This window comes from Panthera onca, chromosome B3, assembly GCF_046562875.1.
Source record: "Panthera onca isolate mPanOnc1 chromosome B3, mPanOnc1 haplotype 2, whole genome shotgun sequence".
Classification (NCBI taxonomy): Eukaryota; Metazoa; Chordata; class Mammalia; order Carnivora; family Felidae; genus Panthera; species Panthera onca.
In genome coordinates this window covers 113,059,695-113,079,292 of record NC_138344.1, presented here as the reverse complement: position 1 = coordinate 113,079,292, position 19,598 = coordinate 113,059,695, and the positions used below count along the sequence as shown (strand labels likewise).

General features: G+C 36.5%; 1 protein-coding gene and 1 pseudogene across 4 annotated transcripts in view; one reads left to right on the top strand and one right to left on the bottom strand.

Moving 5' to 3' along the window:
* The window catches only part of RAD51B (RAD51 paralog B), a 641,492-nt gene that overhangs the window by 588,547 nt on the left and 33,347 nt on the right, over positions 1 to 19,598 (bottom strand). For all 4 annotated transcript variants that reach the window (XM_081795951.1, XM_081795950.1, XM_060620127.2 and 1 more), the window contains exons 6-7: positions 13,723 to 13,842; positions 12,489 to 12,672 (exon numbers count right to left, since the gene is read on the bottom strand). In XM_081795951.1, coding sequence (XP_081652077.1) covers positions 12,489 to 12,672; positions 13,723 to 13,842 — 304 coding nt within the window. The remainder of the gene's footprint in view (positions 1 to 12,488; positions 12,673 to 13,722; positions 13,843 to 19,598) is intronic.
* Positions 1,424 to 8,176, top strand: LOC132668471 (small ribosomal subunit protein eS27-like pseudogene; annotated as a pseudogene).

Here is a 19,598-nt window from a genome sequence, read left to right as displayed (position 1 = left end):
ATGGACACACTTTTAAAGACAAAGATTCTGCATCATACATCCCAATAGCAGAATGTCCCTTACACCTCAGCCCCATAAACTACAGGAAACAGGATTTTGCAAGACTTATAGAACTGCATTCTCAAAACATAGTCTGTAAATATGTTCAATGGTCTGTAAATTCTGAGAATTTTTAACTTTTATGTCGTTTCAGTGATGGCCTCAAAATATTAGTATAGACACTTTATAAATGAAAACTGCAACATGATGTCAGTGTCTGTTTTCAATCAAGTGATGCCAAGTCATATCACACGAATTGTCAGGGACTAATGAGAAAAGAGTAATGGCAGACTTTAAATGTATATGCATTCACACCCAGGTGACGGCCAAATGATGTCACCCTTCCCAAACAGAAGAAGGTTCTGTAGAGAGAAAAGAGGTGGGAAAGTTGAGTCACCATATGACCTACAGGAGAATATGTATATGTATACATAACAGAAGAATATGTATATGTATATACACATACATATATGTATACATATACATATTCTCTCTCCCTCTGTATTATATACATATATATATAATCCAAAAGAACCTGTGCCATAAATTAATTTATTTATGTTGCAAGCAATAATTTGATTTAGCAAATCATCAACAGCACAGTAATTAATTTGAATGGTACTGTATTGTTTGTAAATGCAACCCACATTTATGGTTTCATACTGTGATTTGATACGAAAAGTCATTAGCTTACTTCATTAATTCTTTATGTTTCTGTAATATTAAAATAAAACTGAAGTCAACACTGGGGGTTCATGAAAATATTACTTGCATTTAAAATTAGATCAATACCTGGGTGGCTCAGTCGGTTAAGCGTCCAACTTGGGCTCAGGTCATGATCTCACGGTTCATGAGTTCGAGCCCAAGTCGGGCTCTGTGCTGGCAGCTCAGAGCCTGGAGCCTTCTTCAGGATTCTGTGTCTCCCTCTCTCTCTGCCTCACCCCATTCTCACACTCAGTCTCTGTCTCTCTCAAAAATAAATAAACATTAAAAAAAATTTTAAATAAATAAAATAAAACTAGGTCAATGCCTTAAACTAGTTGGAGGAAATACTGCTTTTATGAGCAGACTGCTCTATTCCCTTCCTCCTAATTCTATAAACTTGTGGACTTGTGGTAGCACTAGCCCTGGGTGCTTAGCCTAGAGAGAAGGAAGAAGGGAGATGGGTGCGGAATTGGGGCTGAAAACTTATGACCCGTGGATCAAATCTGGCCCTCCATCTGTTTTTGTAATCAAAGTTTTATTGAACCACAACTATACCCATTTGTTTGCAAATTGTTTACAGTTACTTTCAAGCTATAATGGCAGAGTTTAGTAGTTGCCACAGAGATAGCATAGCCCACAAAGCCTAAAATATTACTATCTGGCCCTTTACAGAAAAAGTATGCCGACATATGGCCCAGATGAGCTAATAGGGCAAAATGAGAATAGACCACTAGCATTTGAAAGTCCTGAAGCAAGCAAGCAAGCAAGCTATTTCTGGAAGAGAGATAAGACAGTAAGATTCTCTCATGGGTAAAATGAAGGTGTTAAATATTAGTTATAAACTTACAGCTTTCTTCAACTAATCATTTGTTAAGCTGTACGTGAGGCTCTGTGCTAAGTATATTTAATTCAAAAGAACAACTAGTTTCTACTATCAGAGGAATACTTTTAAGTACCCTCCTCTAACTTTTCTAAGGATCTATTGAAGACTGAGCACTATACCACTGTTTTAAAGTTGGGCAAGTCCCATATTTACATATTAGAAAACTGAAAGATGGCAAAGTTATTAAGTTACAGTTATACGGTTAATAAATGGAGGAGTCTGAATTCTAACGCAGATCCATTTGACTCCAGAGCCCATGCTAAAAACTAGTGTAAACTGTAATTCTTCTAATACTATGGAAGTCTGTGAGGAGAAAAAATCTTCTCACCCAAAACCCTCCAGCAAGTAAAGACTCCTTGAGGTTAAGTTTTGGCATAATTTGATTTTTCAGAGACAGAAAGCCTCCAGAGACATATTTTAAAAGGCAATAAAAACTCTAAGAGTGTGTGTGTATGTGTGTGTGTGTGTGTGTGTGTGTGTGTGTGTGTGTATCCTCTACTGCTTACCTGAAATTCTGTGAACCAGAGCACTATTGATCTCACACATCGAAACAAAATTTACCCCTAATATGTCTTTATTAAGGTACACAGAGTCTACTGTTCTAATGCTTTATATGCATTTAAAAACATACATAAAATAGAGGTTTTAGAAGTACAAGGTAAAAAGTAAATATGGATGTTTCCAATGTTTTATTCTAACACCTCAATGTATCATCTTATGTCCACCATATGAACAGTCTGCTTTGGAGATTAATGATGAAGAAGACAATGCTTTACCTTCAGCAAGTAGGGATAAGATCTAAAATGCAAATGAACCAGAGACCTAAGATGTTGATGAAAATAAATTTGGTGAAATGGTGTACATGATTTGTTTCTTGTTAGAGGAAAAGGGCTAGAACCACAGTGTAGTGGTTATTCTACTGCATATTCTCTGAGCAACTGTTTATGTCTCTCATAATAGTATCAATAAATTAGGTACACTAGGCTTATGGACAGTATGTATTTTTTTCATATTGAGCCTCCTAGGCTGCCATACTATAAAATAAATCCTTCTTAATTTGAATACACTTAGCATAGTACAAGTTTACCCCCTTCACAAGGCTGTAAGACTTTACCCATATTGAAGTAAACAGCTGTCTTCTGTAGACAATGAAATAAGTGATCTAGTCAAATACATCTAACATGTACGCAGGGATTTGGTATCCCAGTAATATCAAAGGGATGAACATAAATGTTATTCTCTATTACCTAAACTTTTATTTTTTTTTCAATATATGAAGTTTATTGTCAAATTGGTTTCCATACAACACCCAGTGCTCATCCCAACAGGTGCCCTCCTCAATGCCCATCACCCACCCTCTCCTCCCTCCCACCCCCCATCAACCCTCAGTTTGTTCTCAGTTTTTAAGAGTCTCTTATGCTTTGGCTCTCTTCCACTCTAACCTCTTTTTTTTTTCCTTCTCTCCCCCATGGGTTTCTGTTAAGTTTCTCAGGATCCACATAAGAGTGAAACCATATGGTATCTGTCTTTCTCTGTATGGCTTATTTCACTTAGCATCACACTCTCCAGTTCCATCCATGTTGCTACAAAGGGCCATATTTCGTTCTTTCTCATTGCCACGTAGTACTCCATTGTGTATATAAACCACAATTTTTTTTTTAAACCACAATTTTTTTATCCATTCATCAGTTGATGGACATTTAGGCTCTTTCCATAATTTGGCTATTGTTGAGAGTGCTGCTATAAACATTGGGGTACAAGTGCCCCTATGCATCAGTACTCCTGTATCCCTTTTACCTAAACTTTTAGAGGAATCATGTCCATGAAGTCCCAAGAAATTAAATAATTATGGAAACATTTCAATTAAGTAGTAAAAATAGACCATGTGTCAATTGAAAACTTGTATCTGCTACCATTTTGTTTTAAGATAGGAACATGAACTAAAGCTTAAAATATAATGATATACTTTATCATGGTGAAAAATAATGTGTGTCAAATATGGTGAAAATCAATCAGATATTTCACAAATGTCATAAAAGAGAAAGCTATAGAAGTCCCTAGTGTGATCAATCACAAAAGCTTTAAAAAAGATGTTAGTATAACAAAATGTCAGAGGGAGAAATGGCCCTGCCTTTGTCTCCTGCAGCTTACACATGCTCTGGATATTCTCCTCCTGAGTTACTACCCGAAAATCTCAAAACTTTAAAAGAGGATTCAAGTCATTCATGGCCACCAAATCTCAGAACTGTAACATCTTTGGGGGCCCTAAAAGTCCCTAAAATGTATAATTTTATGTGCTACATACTACTCCTTCTTCACTCCATGAAAAAAAGTTGGTGAAGAGTATTCCCTATATAAACTACTCCAAAGAGCTTCTTTTTGTGACTCTCCACAAAACTAATAAAATACCTAGATCTAAATCTTGACTGAGATCATAACATCTTGTTATACAACACTAATAAAAAAAGAACAAAATAAGGCCTTGAGAGATCAGTTTTTCTTCAAACTTGAGGGAGGATATTTCTTCTCACATGCTTCTAAATAAACAAATCATCTCCAGAAAGAAGGCATGAATTTAAAATACAAGTTACTGGGGTGCCTGGGTGGCTCAGTCAGTTAAGTGTCCAACTTCAGCTCAGGTCATGATCTCAAGGTTGTTGAGTTCAAGCCCTGCGTTGGGCTCTGGGCTGACAGCTCAGAGCCTGGAGCCTGCTTCAGATTCTGTGTCTCCCTCTCTCTCTGCCCCTCTGCTCTCTCTCTCTCTCAAAAATAAATAAACCTTGGGGTGCCTGGGTAGCTCAGTCGGTTGAGCAACAGACTTCTGCTAACATCATGATCTCGCAGTTTGTGGGTTCCAGCCCTGCATCGGGCTCTATGCTGACAGCTCAGAGCCTGGAGCCTGCTTCAGATTCTGTGTCTCCCTCTCTCTCTGCCCCCACCCTTGCTCACACTGTCTGTCTGTCTGTCTGTCTGTCTCTCTCTCAAAAATAAATAAACCTTGCGGTGCCTGGGTAGTTCAGTCAGTCAAGCATCCGACTTCAGCTCAGGTCATGATCTTGCAGTTCATGGGATCAAGCCCTGCATCGGGCTCTATGCTGACAGCTCAGAACCTGGAGCCTGCTTCGGATTCTGTGTCTCCCTCTCTCTCTCTGCCCCTCCCCCGCTCATGCTCGCTCTCTCTCTCTCTCTCTCTCTCTCTCAGAAATAAACATTAAAAAAAATTTTTTTAATAATAAACCTTTAAAAAAATGTTAAAATACAAGTTACTGAATTAACTTTTGAGGTTAAAACTTTCTGAACCCAAACTGAGACATTTCAGCTTTTTAAAAATTTGCCTCCACATTTTCATTATTATTTATATTAATATTTATGTTCATTCACATTTTCAGCAGTCATTAACATGCTGGTAGTGTTCACAAACTATCCAAATAAAATTAATTCTATAGACAAAAAAAATTAGTTGAAAATAAAAAAGCAAACACATTTCAGAAAGAGGAATTAGCAAGAGGCTAAGGATCAGTTAGGTTATGTTTCTTACCTTTAAGTCTTAAGCAACTTGCCTTTATAACTCAACTGGATAAAAACTACAAAACTGATTTTGAGGCTACTATAATGCAACATGAAATAAAACTTTAGGAATTTGACATTGACAAATTCTGATGACAATAGCAATTTTTTAAAAAAAGACTGTTAGGCCAAAGCTTGAACTGCTAAAATAAAGTTTACTGATTAAACATACTTGGTAATTCTCTTTTCCTTGAGGTAACAGAAAGTTAAGACCAGAAAAGAAAGAATCATAAAAGATCCTCTAGCATAAGTGTTTCACTTGCTTTTTGTTGTTGTTTCTTAAGGAAAAATTAATGTATAATTAAAAAAAACACACTCTGTTTGGGTATACAGTTCTGAGTTTTGACAAACTCACACATTCATGTAGCCACACTACAATCAAGATATTGACCATTCCCATCATGCCAACAAATTTCCTCATATCCGTTTGTTTTATTTTAATGTTTATTTTTTGAGAGACAGAGAGACAAAGCACAAGTTTGGGAGGGGCAAAGAGAGAGGGGGACACAGAATCTGAAGCCAGGTCCAGGCTCTAAACTGTCAGCACAAAGCCTGACAAAGGGCTCAAACTCTCAAACCACAAGATCACAACCTGAGCTGAAGTCAGAGGCTCAACAGACTGAGCCACCCAGGCGCCCCTCCTCATATCCATTTGCAATCAATCTCCTCACTTTCCCCGCCCTGGGCCCCTGAAACCACTGACCTGATTCTCACTTCCATAGTTCTGCCCTTGGCAGAATATCATAAAACAAATCATATAAAATGTAGCCACTTGAGTCTGGCTTCTTTCACTTAACAGTGTTTTTGAGACTCATCAATGTTGTTTATAGCAGTTCATTCCTTTTTATTGTTGAGTGGTATTCTGTTATATGAATGTTCCATTATTTGAGTATGAATTTCTTTATCCATTCACCAGCTGATACACATTCATGTCGTTTCTGGTGTTTGGTGACTGTGAATAAAACTACTAAAAATATTTTCATACAGATTTTTGCAGGGATATATATAATTTCTTTGCATATAAAAAAATACCTAGGAGAAAGGTTGCTGAGTCACATAGTTAAAATGTTTAACTTTACAAAAAATTGCCAAAAGTGTTTTCCAGGGTGGCTACACCATTTAGCATTTCCATCAGCATGGATGAGAGTTCCAGCTGCCCCACACTTTGATCTGTATTTGGTATAGTCAGGGTTTTGGTTTTTGGTTTTTGAGTCATTCTAATAGGTGTGTAGCTTCAGTGTGATTTTAATTTACATCTCCCTAATGACTGAGCATCTTTTCATGTGCTTATTTGCCATTTGTAGATCTTCATTAAAGTGTTTATTCACATCTTTTGCCCATTTAAAAAATTACACTGACAGTGAGTTTTCATATTTCTATCTCTAGTTACCAGTCCTTTAACATGTAAGTCACACAAGCATTCATTATCTGCCAGACTGTGGCTTGTCTCTTCATTTTCTTAAAAGTGTCTTCAAAGAGTAGAAGTATTAATGCTTTTTATGGCTCATGTTTTTTGCATCATCTAAGAAATCTTTGCCTCGTTCAAAATGACAAAGACTTTCTCCTGTGTTTTCTTCTAGAAGTTTTATAGTTTTAGATTTTATGTTACAGTGGGTGATCCATTTGGAATTAGGTTTGTGTAATGGTACAAGGAATTGGTCAAGGGTTGCTTGTTTTTTACAGATATCCAATTGTTCTAGCACCATTTGTTGAAAAACTACCCCTTTTCTATTGAATTACCATAACTTCTTTGTTCAAAATTAACTGACCATCAATCTATTTTCTGGACTCTATTCTGTTCCACTGATCTGGGAATCTACCCTATCATCAATACAATGCTGTCTTAATTACTGTGGCTTTATAGTAAGTCTTGAAATCAGAGAGTGGAAGTCCTCTATACTCTCTTTTTTATAAATTGTACTGCCTATTCTCAGTCTTCTGCTTTTCCACATAAATTTCACAGTCGCCTTCTTGATTTCTACCAAAAGCCTACTAGGATTTTGATTAGGATTGTGTGTTAAATACATAGATCCATTTGAAATGAAATGACATCTTGACAGTATTGAGTCTTCAGTCCATAAGCATGATATGTTTCCATTTATCCGGATCTTCTTTGATTTGTCTCATCAATATTCTGTAGTTTTCAACATAAAAATATTACATATATTTTGTTGTATTTACCACTAAGTATTTCATGTTCTTGGTGCTCTTATAAAAGTCAATTTCAATTTCCAATTGTTCATATCTAGTAGCTTTTGGTTTTTGTGTAAAATCTTTGGGTTTTCTACTAAAAATATATCATCTAAGGTGCTCCTGGGTGGCTCAGTCAGTTAAGCGTCCGACTTCAGCTCAGGTCATGATCTTGCAGTTCATGGGTTTGAGTCCCGCATCAAGCTCTGTGCTGAAAGCTTGGAGCCTGAAGCCTCCTTCAGATTCTGTGTTTCCCTCTCTCTCTCTGCCCCTCCCCAATTCCTGCTCTGTCTCTCTCTCTCTCAAAATTAAATAAACATTAAATACACACACACACACACACACACACACACACACACACACACACACATAAAATCTATGAATGAAGGCAGTCTTATTTCTTCATTTCTAATCTGAATGCACTTAAATTCTTTTTCTTGCCATATTATAGTGGCTAGGATCTACAGTACATTGCTGATCAGAAATGGTACGAGTGGGCTATCTTCCTTTCTGACTGTGATGACCTGCCCACAAGAACATGGCCCTTGGCAAAGGACCTCCTGCACCCATCCCTGGAAGAGAAGAGGAAGCACAAGAAGAAACACCTGGTGCAGAGCACCAATTCCTACCTCATGGGTGTGAAGTGCCCAGGGTACTACAAAATCACCACCGCCTTTAGCCATGCACAAAGGGTGGTTTTGTGTGGGAGGTGCTCCACTGTCCTATGCCAGCCAACAGAAGGAAAAGCAAGACTTAACAGAAGGATGATCCTTCAGACAGAAGCAGCACTAAAAGCAACCTGAACCAACATGAGTGGGAAACAATCCAATCAACAGATTTGGGATTTAAAAAAAAAAGAGTGGGCTTTCTTATCCTTGCTCCCAGTCTTAGGAAGATTGTACTTTACCATTAAGTGTAAGTTAAGTATGATGTTAGCTTAAGGCTTTTGTAGATACCCTTTATCAAGTTGGGAAAGTTCCCTTCAACTCCTGCTTTGCTGAGAATTTTCATCATGAATAGTTCTGATGAGTTTTGTTGACTGTTTTTGTTTCCTGCATCTACTGAGATGATCTTTTTTTAATACATTGATGTGATCAGTTTTATATTTTAATGTTGCATTTAAAATCTACCTTGCATTACTGAAATAAGCTCCACTTGGTCCCTTCTTATTTATTGCTGAATTTAATCTGTTAATATTTTGTTAAGGATTTGTGTGTTTATGTTTATAATGGACACTGGTGTATAGTTTTCTTGTACACTTTCAGGAAGATTTGTAGAATTGACATTTCTCCCTTAAATGTTTGGTAGATATTACCAGTAACACCATTTGGACCTAGACTTTTCTCTGCGAGATATTTAACTACAAATTCAACTTTTTAAACAGATATAGGATTATTTTCATTATTTCTTCCTCAAAGTTTGCATCTTTCAAAGCATTTGTCCATTTCATCTCAGTTATCAAACTTAGTGGAATAAAGCTACTCATAACATTCTCTTATTATCATTTAATACCTATAGGATCTATAATGATTTACCTCTTTCATTCCTGATACTACTAATTTGTTTCTCTTTTAGTTTCAGTAAAGCTTTATCAATTTTATTGATCTTTTCAAGGTACTAGCTTTCTATTTCATTGATTTTTTTCTCTATTGTTTTTCTGTTTTCAGTTTCATTGATTTCTACCCTTATCTTTATTATTTCCTTCCTACTACTTATTTTGAATTTAATTTGTTCTTTTTCTATTTCTTAGAAGCTTAGATCATTGATTTGTAATCTTCTTTCTAGGATAAATTTCCCTATAGGTACTGATTTAACTGTATTTCACAAATTTGGTATGTTGTATTTTCCTTTTGATTTACTTCAAAACATGTTCTAAGTTTTCATGATTTGCTCTTTACACATGGGTTATTTAGAAGTGTTTTACTTAATTACCAAATATTTGGGGACTTTCCAGATATGTTTATATTAGCGATTTCTTTTTTTTTTTTTTTAATGTTTATTTATTTATTTGGGGGAGGTGTGGAGAGAGAGGGAGAGAGAATCCCAAGCAGGCTCTGCACTATCAGTGCAAAGCCCAACTTGGTGCTCAATCTCATGAACTGTGAGATCATGACCTGAGTTGAAACCAAGAGATGGACATTCAACTGATGTAGCCACCCAGGCATCCCTGTATTAGCGATTTCTAATTCAATTCTTCTTGTGGGTCAAAAACATACCTCGTACCATTTCAGTCTTTTAAATCTGTTGAGTTTTATTTTACGGCCCAGAATATAGTCTATCTTGGTGAATATCTCATGTGAACTTGAAAGAAATGCATTTTCTGCAGGCAGTGAGCGGAATGTTTTGTAAATGTCAATCAGATCAAGTTGGTTATGTTATTCAGGTCTTCTGTCCTGGATTTAATTGGCTAATATTTTGTCTATTCTATCAGTTACTGAGAAGATTGCAATCTTCATGCATACAGGAATGCTGGCATACAAACATACATACGTATACAAACATATACAATGTGACAATCAAAATTAAATACAGATTATAGTTTTAAGCTTTTCTCCACATATTAAAAGTACTGCATGTTCACCAAACAGAAATTTTAAAATTCAATAAAGTACTCATCCCACCACCCAGGTTGGTTTTACTCTTTACTCTTATTTAAATGAAATGATATCTAGAGTGTCAAAGTACCAGGCATGGTCCTGGCTCTATTCACCATCTCAGACCCACAGCCAGAGGGCAGGCTGGAATGCTTGGCTTCCCGCCCACTCCTCGGAGGCCATCAGACATTCATAGTTCTACTAAACTGAAATAAAATCTTTTCTACTTCCAAGATTAAGAATTTTAAGAATTCTTTTTCTTCCTGTAAGATGCCAGTATAACTAAGTATAGCTCCTATCTGATAAGACATTCTGCTAATATTATATCTTAAGACTCTTAGAAGTAACAAACAATATTAAATATAGGATCCAAATAAGGTTAAAAGCAAATATTAAAATTTAAGTGGAGTACCAATATATATAAAATTCAAGTCCAAAGAGAAAAGCAATAGCTGCAATTCATACATTCAAAAATATTTACTGAGTGCCTACTGTGTGTTAGGCATTGTTCCTGCTCCTAAGAATAAAGCACTGAACAAAGTAGACAGTTCCTAGGACCATTCTGTGGGGTGGAGGAGACACACACAGTCAACATAAATATATAACATCCTGGATGGTGAAAATTATAATGAAGAAACATAAAGCATAATAAAGGAAATGGGGAGGCAGGGAGTGTGGTTAATACTTACATGGTCAGGAAAGTCCTCATTAATAAGATGACAGGACAGAAGAAATCATACAGATATTTAGAGGAGAAATATTTCAGACTGAGGAATAACAAACACTTCTTGAGGAGGGAGTGTTTGCTGGAATGTTTGAGGAACTATAATGAGGCATACCGTCTGCAATTTTGAAAGGGATAATAAATTAGCAACATATTGTTTTAAGCTAGTTAGTTCTGTGTAGAGCCACCTATTCAAAGTACAGTACAAAAACTTAAAAGTTCATGATTTTTCATTTAAATGAGGAAATAAGGCTAGGAAAATCCTGACACTTCCTAAAGGAAATATTTTTCAAAATCCTTCTAAAACCAATACTAACTCATCACAAAAACCAATACCATCCTGTTTTACAGAAGTACATACCCTATTTATATATTTATCTCTATAGAGAAAAACAAAGGCAAAGACAGACATGGGAATGATAAGTACTTATTCTTTCAGAGGGTGCTATTAAAAACAAAAAAAAGTAGAGCCCTTTTCTCACTCAGGAAAATAAATTTCCTCAGAAAAGAATTGAAAAACATTAACCTACAATTACTATTTAAAAGCAAACAAATACAACTTTTAAAAAGTAAATTTTCATATTTTACATAAGATTAAGTCAAGCAACCAGCATGAATTAATAAAATAAGTACATATACTTAACTTTTCCATTCAATCAAGTAACTTTACAAAATATTTTTAAATTCCCTTGGCCAGGGAAAACATGGATTTGAATTTATCATTTTAACCTACTACAATAAAATTTAAAAGATGAGCGTCATCCAGGATAAACTTTACAGCTCTGGACTTTACCAGGAATTACATCATATAATCCAAAATATGAATTAGAAAGCCGTTAAGAAATGTAGACCTTTTTGTATGCCACATGTTCTCCTTTGATTTCTTGCCTGGGTTTATAAATCTCCAAGGCTGCGTGGTAGTTTACAGTCTTAGTACATATTACAAAGATCCAAGCTTTTAATTTTCCAAACACAAATCTAAAAATTATAATATCATAACCAAATTTTATATCAGTTTAAGGAATTTTCTTATTTTCTGTCAAGATGATGTCTGGCTAAAACTGAAAAGCCTGACAATACTAAATGCTGGTGGGGCTGCGGAACAAGCAGAACTCTCCCATGGGCTGCTAATGGAAAAGCCATCGGTACACACTTACATCTGGTGGCTTACCAACCACAAACCCTTGCAAAATGCCCACATCTTCAGATTTCCTCATCACAATTCCCACTGTGGAAAGTGGTGTCAACAGCCATCTCTCAAGGTTTCCTTACTGACACTTTCATTACTGTCACTCCCAACACCCCAAAACATCATAGTCAACCTCTGGTAATTTGGAACCAACCAAATCCTACAGTGTACAAGACAGCACTGAACACAATAACATAATATCTCAAACTGAAATATTTCTAAAGCTGACAAATATGCCATAAAAGAAACTATAGAAATAAACATAAGCAATTCCATGTAATTCTAATAGTTAATATTTACCTCAGTGTGACAAAGTAATACAAAACATACACAGAGAGTCAACAATGAGGTGTAAGAAAAGGATTGACCTTGGGAACTTTTACAAACATTCAAATCTGCCCCAGACTCCAACTGTGAAAAAGATAATCTCAGCAGATGAACAAATTTAAGAAGATGCTGATATTTACTATAGTAATTAGTACTATTAACATGTCATCTGTTCTATATTTTCTTCTATTACTTGATATTGTAAGTCAGCAAATTTAACATAAAAGAAAAAAAAAAGGAAAGAAAAAAAGAGAGAAAGAAAAAACTTACCGGGATTGAAAATTCCTCAGCCAAATACTTCAAGGTGGCAGCTTCTCTGGCCAAGAACTTATTTCTTTCTCTCATGTTGCCCTGAAGTTGTGCATCAAACTCCTTTCTTACCACGGAAGCAACAGAGTCAATAATTACAAGTTTAACTCTCTTTGAAATAATTTCTTCTTCCAAAGATTCAATTCTGTAAAAGTAGAATTTGTAAAACAGTGGATAAATTTAAAATATAATATAAAATAGGGTATTTCAAAGATTAACCAACTTAAAAACAATGACAACAAATTTTTCCTCCCTCATTTACAGTAATGATTGCAAGTATTCAATGCTCATAACTTCATAATTTATTTCCAGCTCTTCTATACATATTGCACTCTTTTGAAAATGGACCAAAATGTTTTCATCTAGTTTAATTCTCTGGTTCTCCTATGATACTGCTAATTTTAGGGTAAAACTGCTTGTCACAGCAAATCTCCAAAATGGCCCCCATTTATTCCCACCTTGTAATGACAGCCTTGTGCAGACCCCTCCCATATTTACCAGGATTGGTCTGTAAGACCAATAGCATATGACATAATGATGGCACGTCACTTCTGAGAGTAGGTTATAAAAGACTACAGCTGCCATTTTGGGCTCTCTTTCACTTGCCACTCTCTCAAATCACTTTCTCTGGGGGAAGCAAGTTGCCATGTTGTTAACAGTCCTATGGAGAGACCCACCTGGTGAGGAACAGAGGTCTATGGCCAACAGCCAGCAAGGAAGGGAGGCCTTCCAGAAACTATATGAGTAACCTTGGAATTATCCAAGATTCTCCAGCTCCAACTGAGCCCTGAGATAACCATAGCGCTGGCCAACAGCTTGACTACAACCTCTGGTGCAACCCTGAGCCAGAAACGCTCAGCTAAGCCACTCCCAGATACCTAACCCTCTGATACTAAGTGAGACAAGACACGTGTGCTCTTCTAAGTTGCTGAATTTGGGGGTAACCTTTCAATGAAACAAAAGTAATCAATATACTACTTAATTAACTAAATCTAAAACATTTCACTCATTTAATGTTTTCTTTTTAAAGAAACATTTCATCCAATAGGCTGTAGCAAATAAAGAACACTGAAATAATTTATTTCCCATAACCCTAATACATATGTAGAGACTTTTTTCACTCAGAAGCTGAAAGCATAAAAAACAAATATATCTTCAAAGTATTACTAAACTACCAAAATCTAAAGCAGCAAACCTTTGTAGAACTTCATCGCAGCTGAGTTCCCGATAAAGATGAACCTTACTGCTTGTCAAAAGTAATTTTTCTTCAGTGTTAAAATATCTGGGAAAACGAGATTCTGCTATCTCAACCAGTCTGTGGGGAGGAAAAATAGCGCAAGTGAAAATAGTTAATGACATTCAAGGCCACAGTGCTGAACATCTAATGAATTTTACTTAGGAAATTCATAAGCCACAAGTAACACTGGAACAAAAATAGAGCAGGTATAAGCAAAATGCTTTAATATAGAATTTTAAAATGTAAGCCATCCCCAGGGCGCCTGGGTTGCTCAGTCAGTTAAACATCCGGCTTTGGCTCAGGTCATGATCTCACAGTTCATGGGTTCGAGCCCTGCATCGGGCTCTGTGCTGACAGCTCAAAGTCAGGAGCCTGCTTCAGATTCTGTGCATCCCTCTCTCTCTGCCCCTCCCCTGCTCACACTCTGTCTCTCTCTCTCTCTCTCAAAAATAAATAAACATTGGGGCGCCTGGGTGGCTCAGTCAGTTAAGCGTCCGACTTCGGCTCAGGTCACGATCTCGCGGTCCGTGAGTTCGAGCCCCGCGTCAGGCCCTGGGCTGATGGCTCAGAGCCTGGAGCCTGCTTCCGATTCTGTGTCTCCCTCTCTCTCTGCCCCTCCCCCATTCATGCTCTGTCTCTCTCTGTCCCAAAAATAAAATAAAACGTTAAAAAAAATAAATAAATAAAAATAAATAAACATTAACAATTTTTTTAATGTAAGCCATCCTTTATGAGCACTAAGAGAGGTTAGCAGCGAGAGCATTGTTTTTTAATAATTGATCACTTGACTAACAGCTATAAGACATGTTTAGTAAATAAGAAAAATGATTTCATCATCATGAATAAAAGAAATATACTTGAACAAATATATAATATTATCATTCTAACGATCAATTATCAGTTAGTCTCCATGTCTCAGAACAGAAAAATATACTTTCTCAATTAAAACTTAATACATACAAAATAAATCCCATCCAATAGCTCCTTGGTAAACAGGAAATTATTTTCTAAACAAATGGATGTTGTCCAATATTTCCTGAATAAACAAAACATGATTTTCTACCTATTGAATTCTGAACTCAAAGCTAGATCTGATGCATGAAGTAGGCCAAGTGCAGGAGAGTGACAAGGCAAAACAGATGTAAATATCATCAGTCACAGTGTGAGACGTGGAGTTCAGTACTAGAAATTTCAAGTGTTTCTGGCTAAAAATATAAAAATAAAAGTGTAAATCTTTGAGTGTAACTGTCTCCTATTTTAAATGATACTTTATCAGTCTGGTACTTAACCACCCAAGGATATCTGAGAGGAAGGACTATAAACACAAAAATCACTCTATATACTCCATTTAAAGACACAAAAGTACAAAGACAAGTGTTTTCACTTCTAGTTAATGAGTCCCAAGAAGAGGCTGAGAACTTTAAAGAGAGAAACAAAATAAGTTCCTCACATATATTATAATCAGAAATGAAAAAAGAAAAATCTAAAACAGAGAAATAAAAGAAAACTGGTCAAAAATATTTTTTAAAAGTGCATTTTGAACAATTTGAAAAGAAAAGCATCATTGGGTTGAATAGGAAGAGGAAAAATTACTTTACCAATAGATGTGTGAAGGGCAAGAACAAATGGATCAAATGAGCACTCAGGGGAAGTGCACAAGAGAGAGACAGGCGGGGTGGAATAAAGGAGGAAACAAGATAAGCAACAAAAGCGAGAAGAAATGAGATGACACTGGCAAAGGCAGGACAGGAAAATTTTTAAGGGTTTGGGGAAAATGTGTAAACTTCTTGATTAGGGTAACTATTTGCTGAATTCAGAGCTGGTCAGAGAAGTCAACTAAAAGCTCTGACACTTGGAAGCCCCTGATTTTTAATAGGATAGCTATGGCAATGTCTGCCAGAAACATGGAAGTTTTCCAAAACTGGATGTCCAGTGGATTAAGTACTGAGTACTTCTCTCAGTCAATGAGAGAACAACTGAACAGCTGACAGACAAATAATTTTCTGGCTTCAACCCTAGGCTGAATTTCAACTGGCGGCTTGAGTGTTAAAAGGCTCTGGAAGTCATTACTGCTCTCTCCTTCCATTAAGGCCCCTCAGAAGGAAGATGGTCAATGTATGGACACAAACTGACTTTACTCAGTTACCGTGCTAAATAACTGTACCAAATGGTTATTCACATACCAATATGCTATAATTTTCTACGATCAGTTTCTCCAAGTGTTTTTAATTTTAGAAAAGTTCTCTAAAAAATATATAAATCAAAACCTAAATACAAATGTAGTATCTATATGCCTCACACTAATCATAGTGATCTCTTGTGACACTCTTCATCACAAAGATCTTTTCTGGTTAGAGTAACAGAAAAGATCCTATCTTTTGCTCCCAGACATTAATTACATAAAGTTTGAAACTAATGCCATCTAGTGGACCTCTATTTTACCAAAAGTATTCCTTTCAAGTATGTACTTAAGATTCATTCATTTGACACGTATTTATTGAGCATCTACTATATGCCAGGCACCATTCTAGATGCTAAGGATGTGACAGTGAACAAAAAAACAAATAAACAAAACACAACTTCCCTCATGGAACCTACAGTCCACTGAGAGAGACAAACAAATTAAATATATATTATACATCAGGAATAAGTGCTCTAAACAAAATGAACCAGGATGAGGAAACAGATTGTTACCTATGGAAGCAAGTGCTATTTTATGTAAAGCGGCCTGGGAAAGCCTCTTTAATAAGGTGAATTTGAGCAACGGTTTAAGGGAAATGAACCATTGGATATCCAGTGAAGCAGTGCATAGGAAAAGAGAATTATATATAACAAGTGCAAAAACCCATATGTAAGTAGATGCCTAAGGTTACTGAGGAATAACAAGGAGGCTAATGTAGTTGAAACACAGGAAACAAGAGGGAGAATAAAAGGAAATAAGGTCAGAGGAAATAAGACAGGGGCCAAGATCACACAAGATCCTTAGGTCTGTGGTATTTTGTTTAGATATTTAATAAAATAGCAAACCTAGAAGTAGAACTGACATGATCTGACTTCTTTTTGCTTTAAAGAGTCACTCTACCAAATGGAAAAGAGGCTGTACACAGTGAAAGCAAGACCAGCTAGTACTGTAGTCCAAATAAGAGATGATGGTGACTTGACCTGGAGAATAGCTCAGCTAATTAGAAGTAAGTGAACTCAAGGTGTAGTTCAAAAAAGGAGCTGGGGACACCTGGGTGGCTCAGTTGGTTGAGCGTCTGACTTCAGCTCAGGTCATGATCTCACAGTTCGTGGGTTCGAGCCCGGCATCGAGCTCTGTGCTGACAGCTCAGAGCCTGGAGCCTGCTTCAAATTCTGTATCTCCCTCTCTCTCCGTCCCTCCCCTGCTTGCACTCTGTCTCTCAAAAATGAATAAACATTAAAAAAAAATAGGAGCTGAAGGGAATTCTTGGCTAATTGGATGAGCATCTGGAGGAATGGAATTACCATTCATTGAAGTGGAGAAGACTGGATTCGTTCCAGGTTTTTGTTATTAGTTCCCCCTGGTACTTCACAGCTCTTGTATAAAAGCAAAGTTAAAAGGTTTACATTAGTGACCACATGCCAACTTGAAACAAAACACATGCTTAATGTAAAAAAAAAAAAAAGTTTTCCAAAGTTCTAGTTGAAATATAACATTATAAATGTGCTGAAATATAAGTTTATGGTTTCTCAAAGCTTCTCATACATGCGTAATATTTTCCTGTTCATTTATTCAGTATGTATTTGTTCAGCACTGTGATACAAATATAAGAATGTGAATCTATTAGTCCCTTACAGATTCCAGAAAATTCCAAAGCTTTATTTTAGTACTAAGTTCTTATTTCTAATTTCATTTTCTAACATAGAGCCTCTTCAAGATCTCCCTCCTTACTAATTCACCTGGATTCACAAATGATAAGGCAGCTGAAATTAGACTAAGGAAAACCTACCCAGTCTCATGAAATCATCTCAAAAAATGGGAAGAGGGAACTGATCTCCCCTATCGTTTGCCCCCTAGGTCAAAGATCCTGGATTCATGCCAAGCAAAAGAAAATGGTCCTAAGACCACACCGATAATTGCCTTCATACTGAGTTAAAGTCATGGCTGGCCACTACCACTACATGCCTCCCTCCTGATACACTGAAATTCAGAAGAAGTGACACTCTAGTCTAGTAGGAATTGGAGGGCATTGGCTGTGGGGTGCTTGGCGCCTTGAGAGGTGCCATGCAGCTCTTCAGGTCTAAGCTTGGCCACTGCTCCCACACAGTACCAATGCAACACACACCTCTCCTTTGTACAGTTAGTGTTAATAGTTACAATTTCACATGTTTGTGATTATTTCATTAATGTCTTCCTCCCCTGTTGAACCAAATATTTCTTCCTAGTTTTCAAAGCTTTTCTGATTTCATGGCAACTCAGGACTACCTCCTGAGTTTTTACCTCCTAAATTTCCAATCCTGTATTCCACCTCCCCAGGTCCACACCTTCCAGAGTCCTGGGCCCCAACTCTTGTTTCAATCCCTCAGTTTTCCTGATACACAAATCCATTTGTATTTCTAAGACCCAGTTTTATCTTCCTTTATCCATTTTATTTCTCCCAGAATTGTATTTTGAAAACCTCTATTACTATTTACCATCCATATCACCCTCTGTTTTTATTCTTAACTTTTGGTTTCATCTTTTCCTAATTATCTCCAATAAGGATAATACAGTATTCACTCGATTCACATATACTAGAATTCTCATGGTTGCCAAAATTTCTGTACAGTTCACTAGATTAACCTACTTATCTATATTCTCAAAGTATATATAAGCAGAGCATGTCTAAGACTATTATCAGCTCTTAAGCATAAGTCCAACAAATAAAAAGACTTTTCTGAATCAGTCAGAAAGGGGGACCCAGAACTCTGCCTGCTTAACATTCTCCTCCCCTCAAGGCAGTCCCCAAATACCTGAGGGTTTAGTACTAGACTCTACTATTATATAATTATTAATCAGTCTGGAGATATAATTTCAGTCTATGGTAAACAAATATGCTTAACACACTATTTTAGATTATCTTCTCAAAGACATGTAAAAATAAGCTAGTGTATTGCTTTAAAAAATAGAACTAATCTTTCCAAAGTGCTTTTAAGTACATTACCTGCAAGGTTTCCTCTTTTTGTTTTTAAATGCATTTTAAACTTAAGTATTTTTTATTCACCCCTCTTTGTTTTCTCCCTCCTTCTTGGTAAAAAGGCTATCTAGCAATTTATTAACCAAAATTATTTTCCACTTTTTATCACTCATCCTAAATTTTCTGTATGTAAATCCTTTTTTTTTTTTTTTGAAAGAGACAGACAGAGAGTGTATGTGTGAGCAGGGGAGGGGGTAGATGGGCTCAATTGAGCCCAACACAGGGCTCAATTTCCACAACCATGAGATATGACCTGAGCCTAAATCAAGAGTCGGAAGCTTAACTGACTGAGCCACCCAGGTGTCCCCAGACAGCTTGCTTATAAGCACAAAATGAAGACACTGCTACATGCAGAGACATACAGAAAACTAAAACATATTCCTTTTTGGGTCTCTTATTTTCACGCTTTTACTTCTTCTCTAAGTCCAGAAACTATCCCATGATGGCAGACACTATTAATTACCTATCAATATCCATTTCCACTTCTTCCTTGCTATGAGAACCCAATTTTATTCAGGCAGCAATGTTAACCAGACCGGGAAACTCAACATGCTTATTATGTATGTCAATCTTTTTCCCCTCATTCCCCACCCTCCCTTGCCTATAGGGGTGGCCCGGTGCGAAATGTGCAGGATG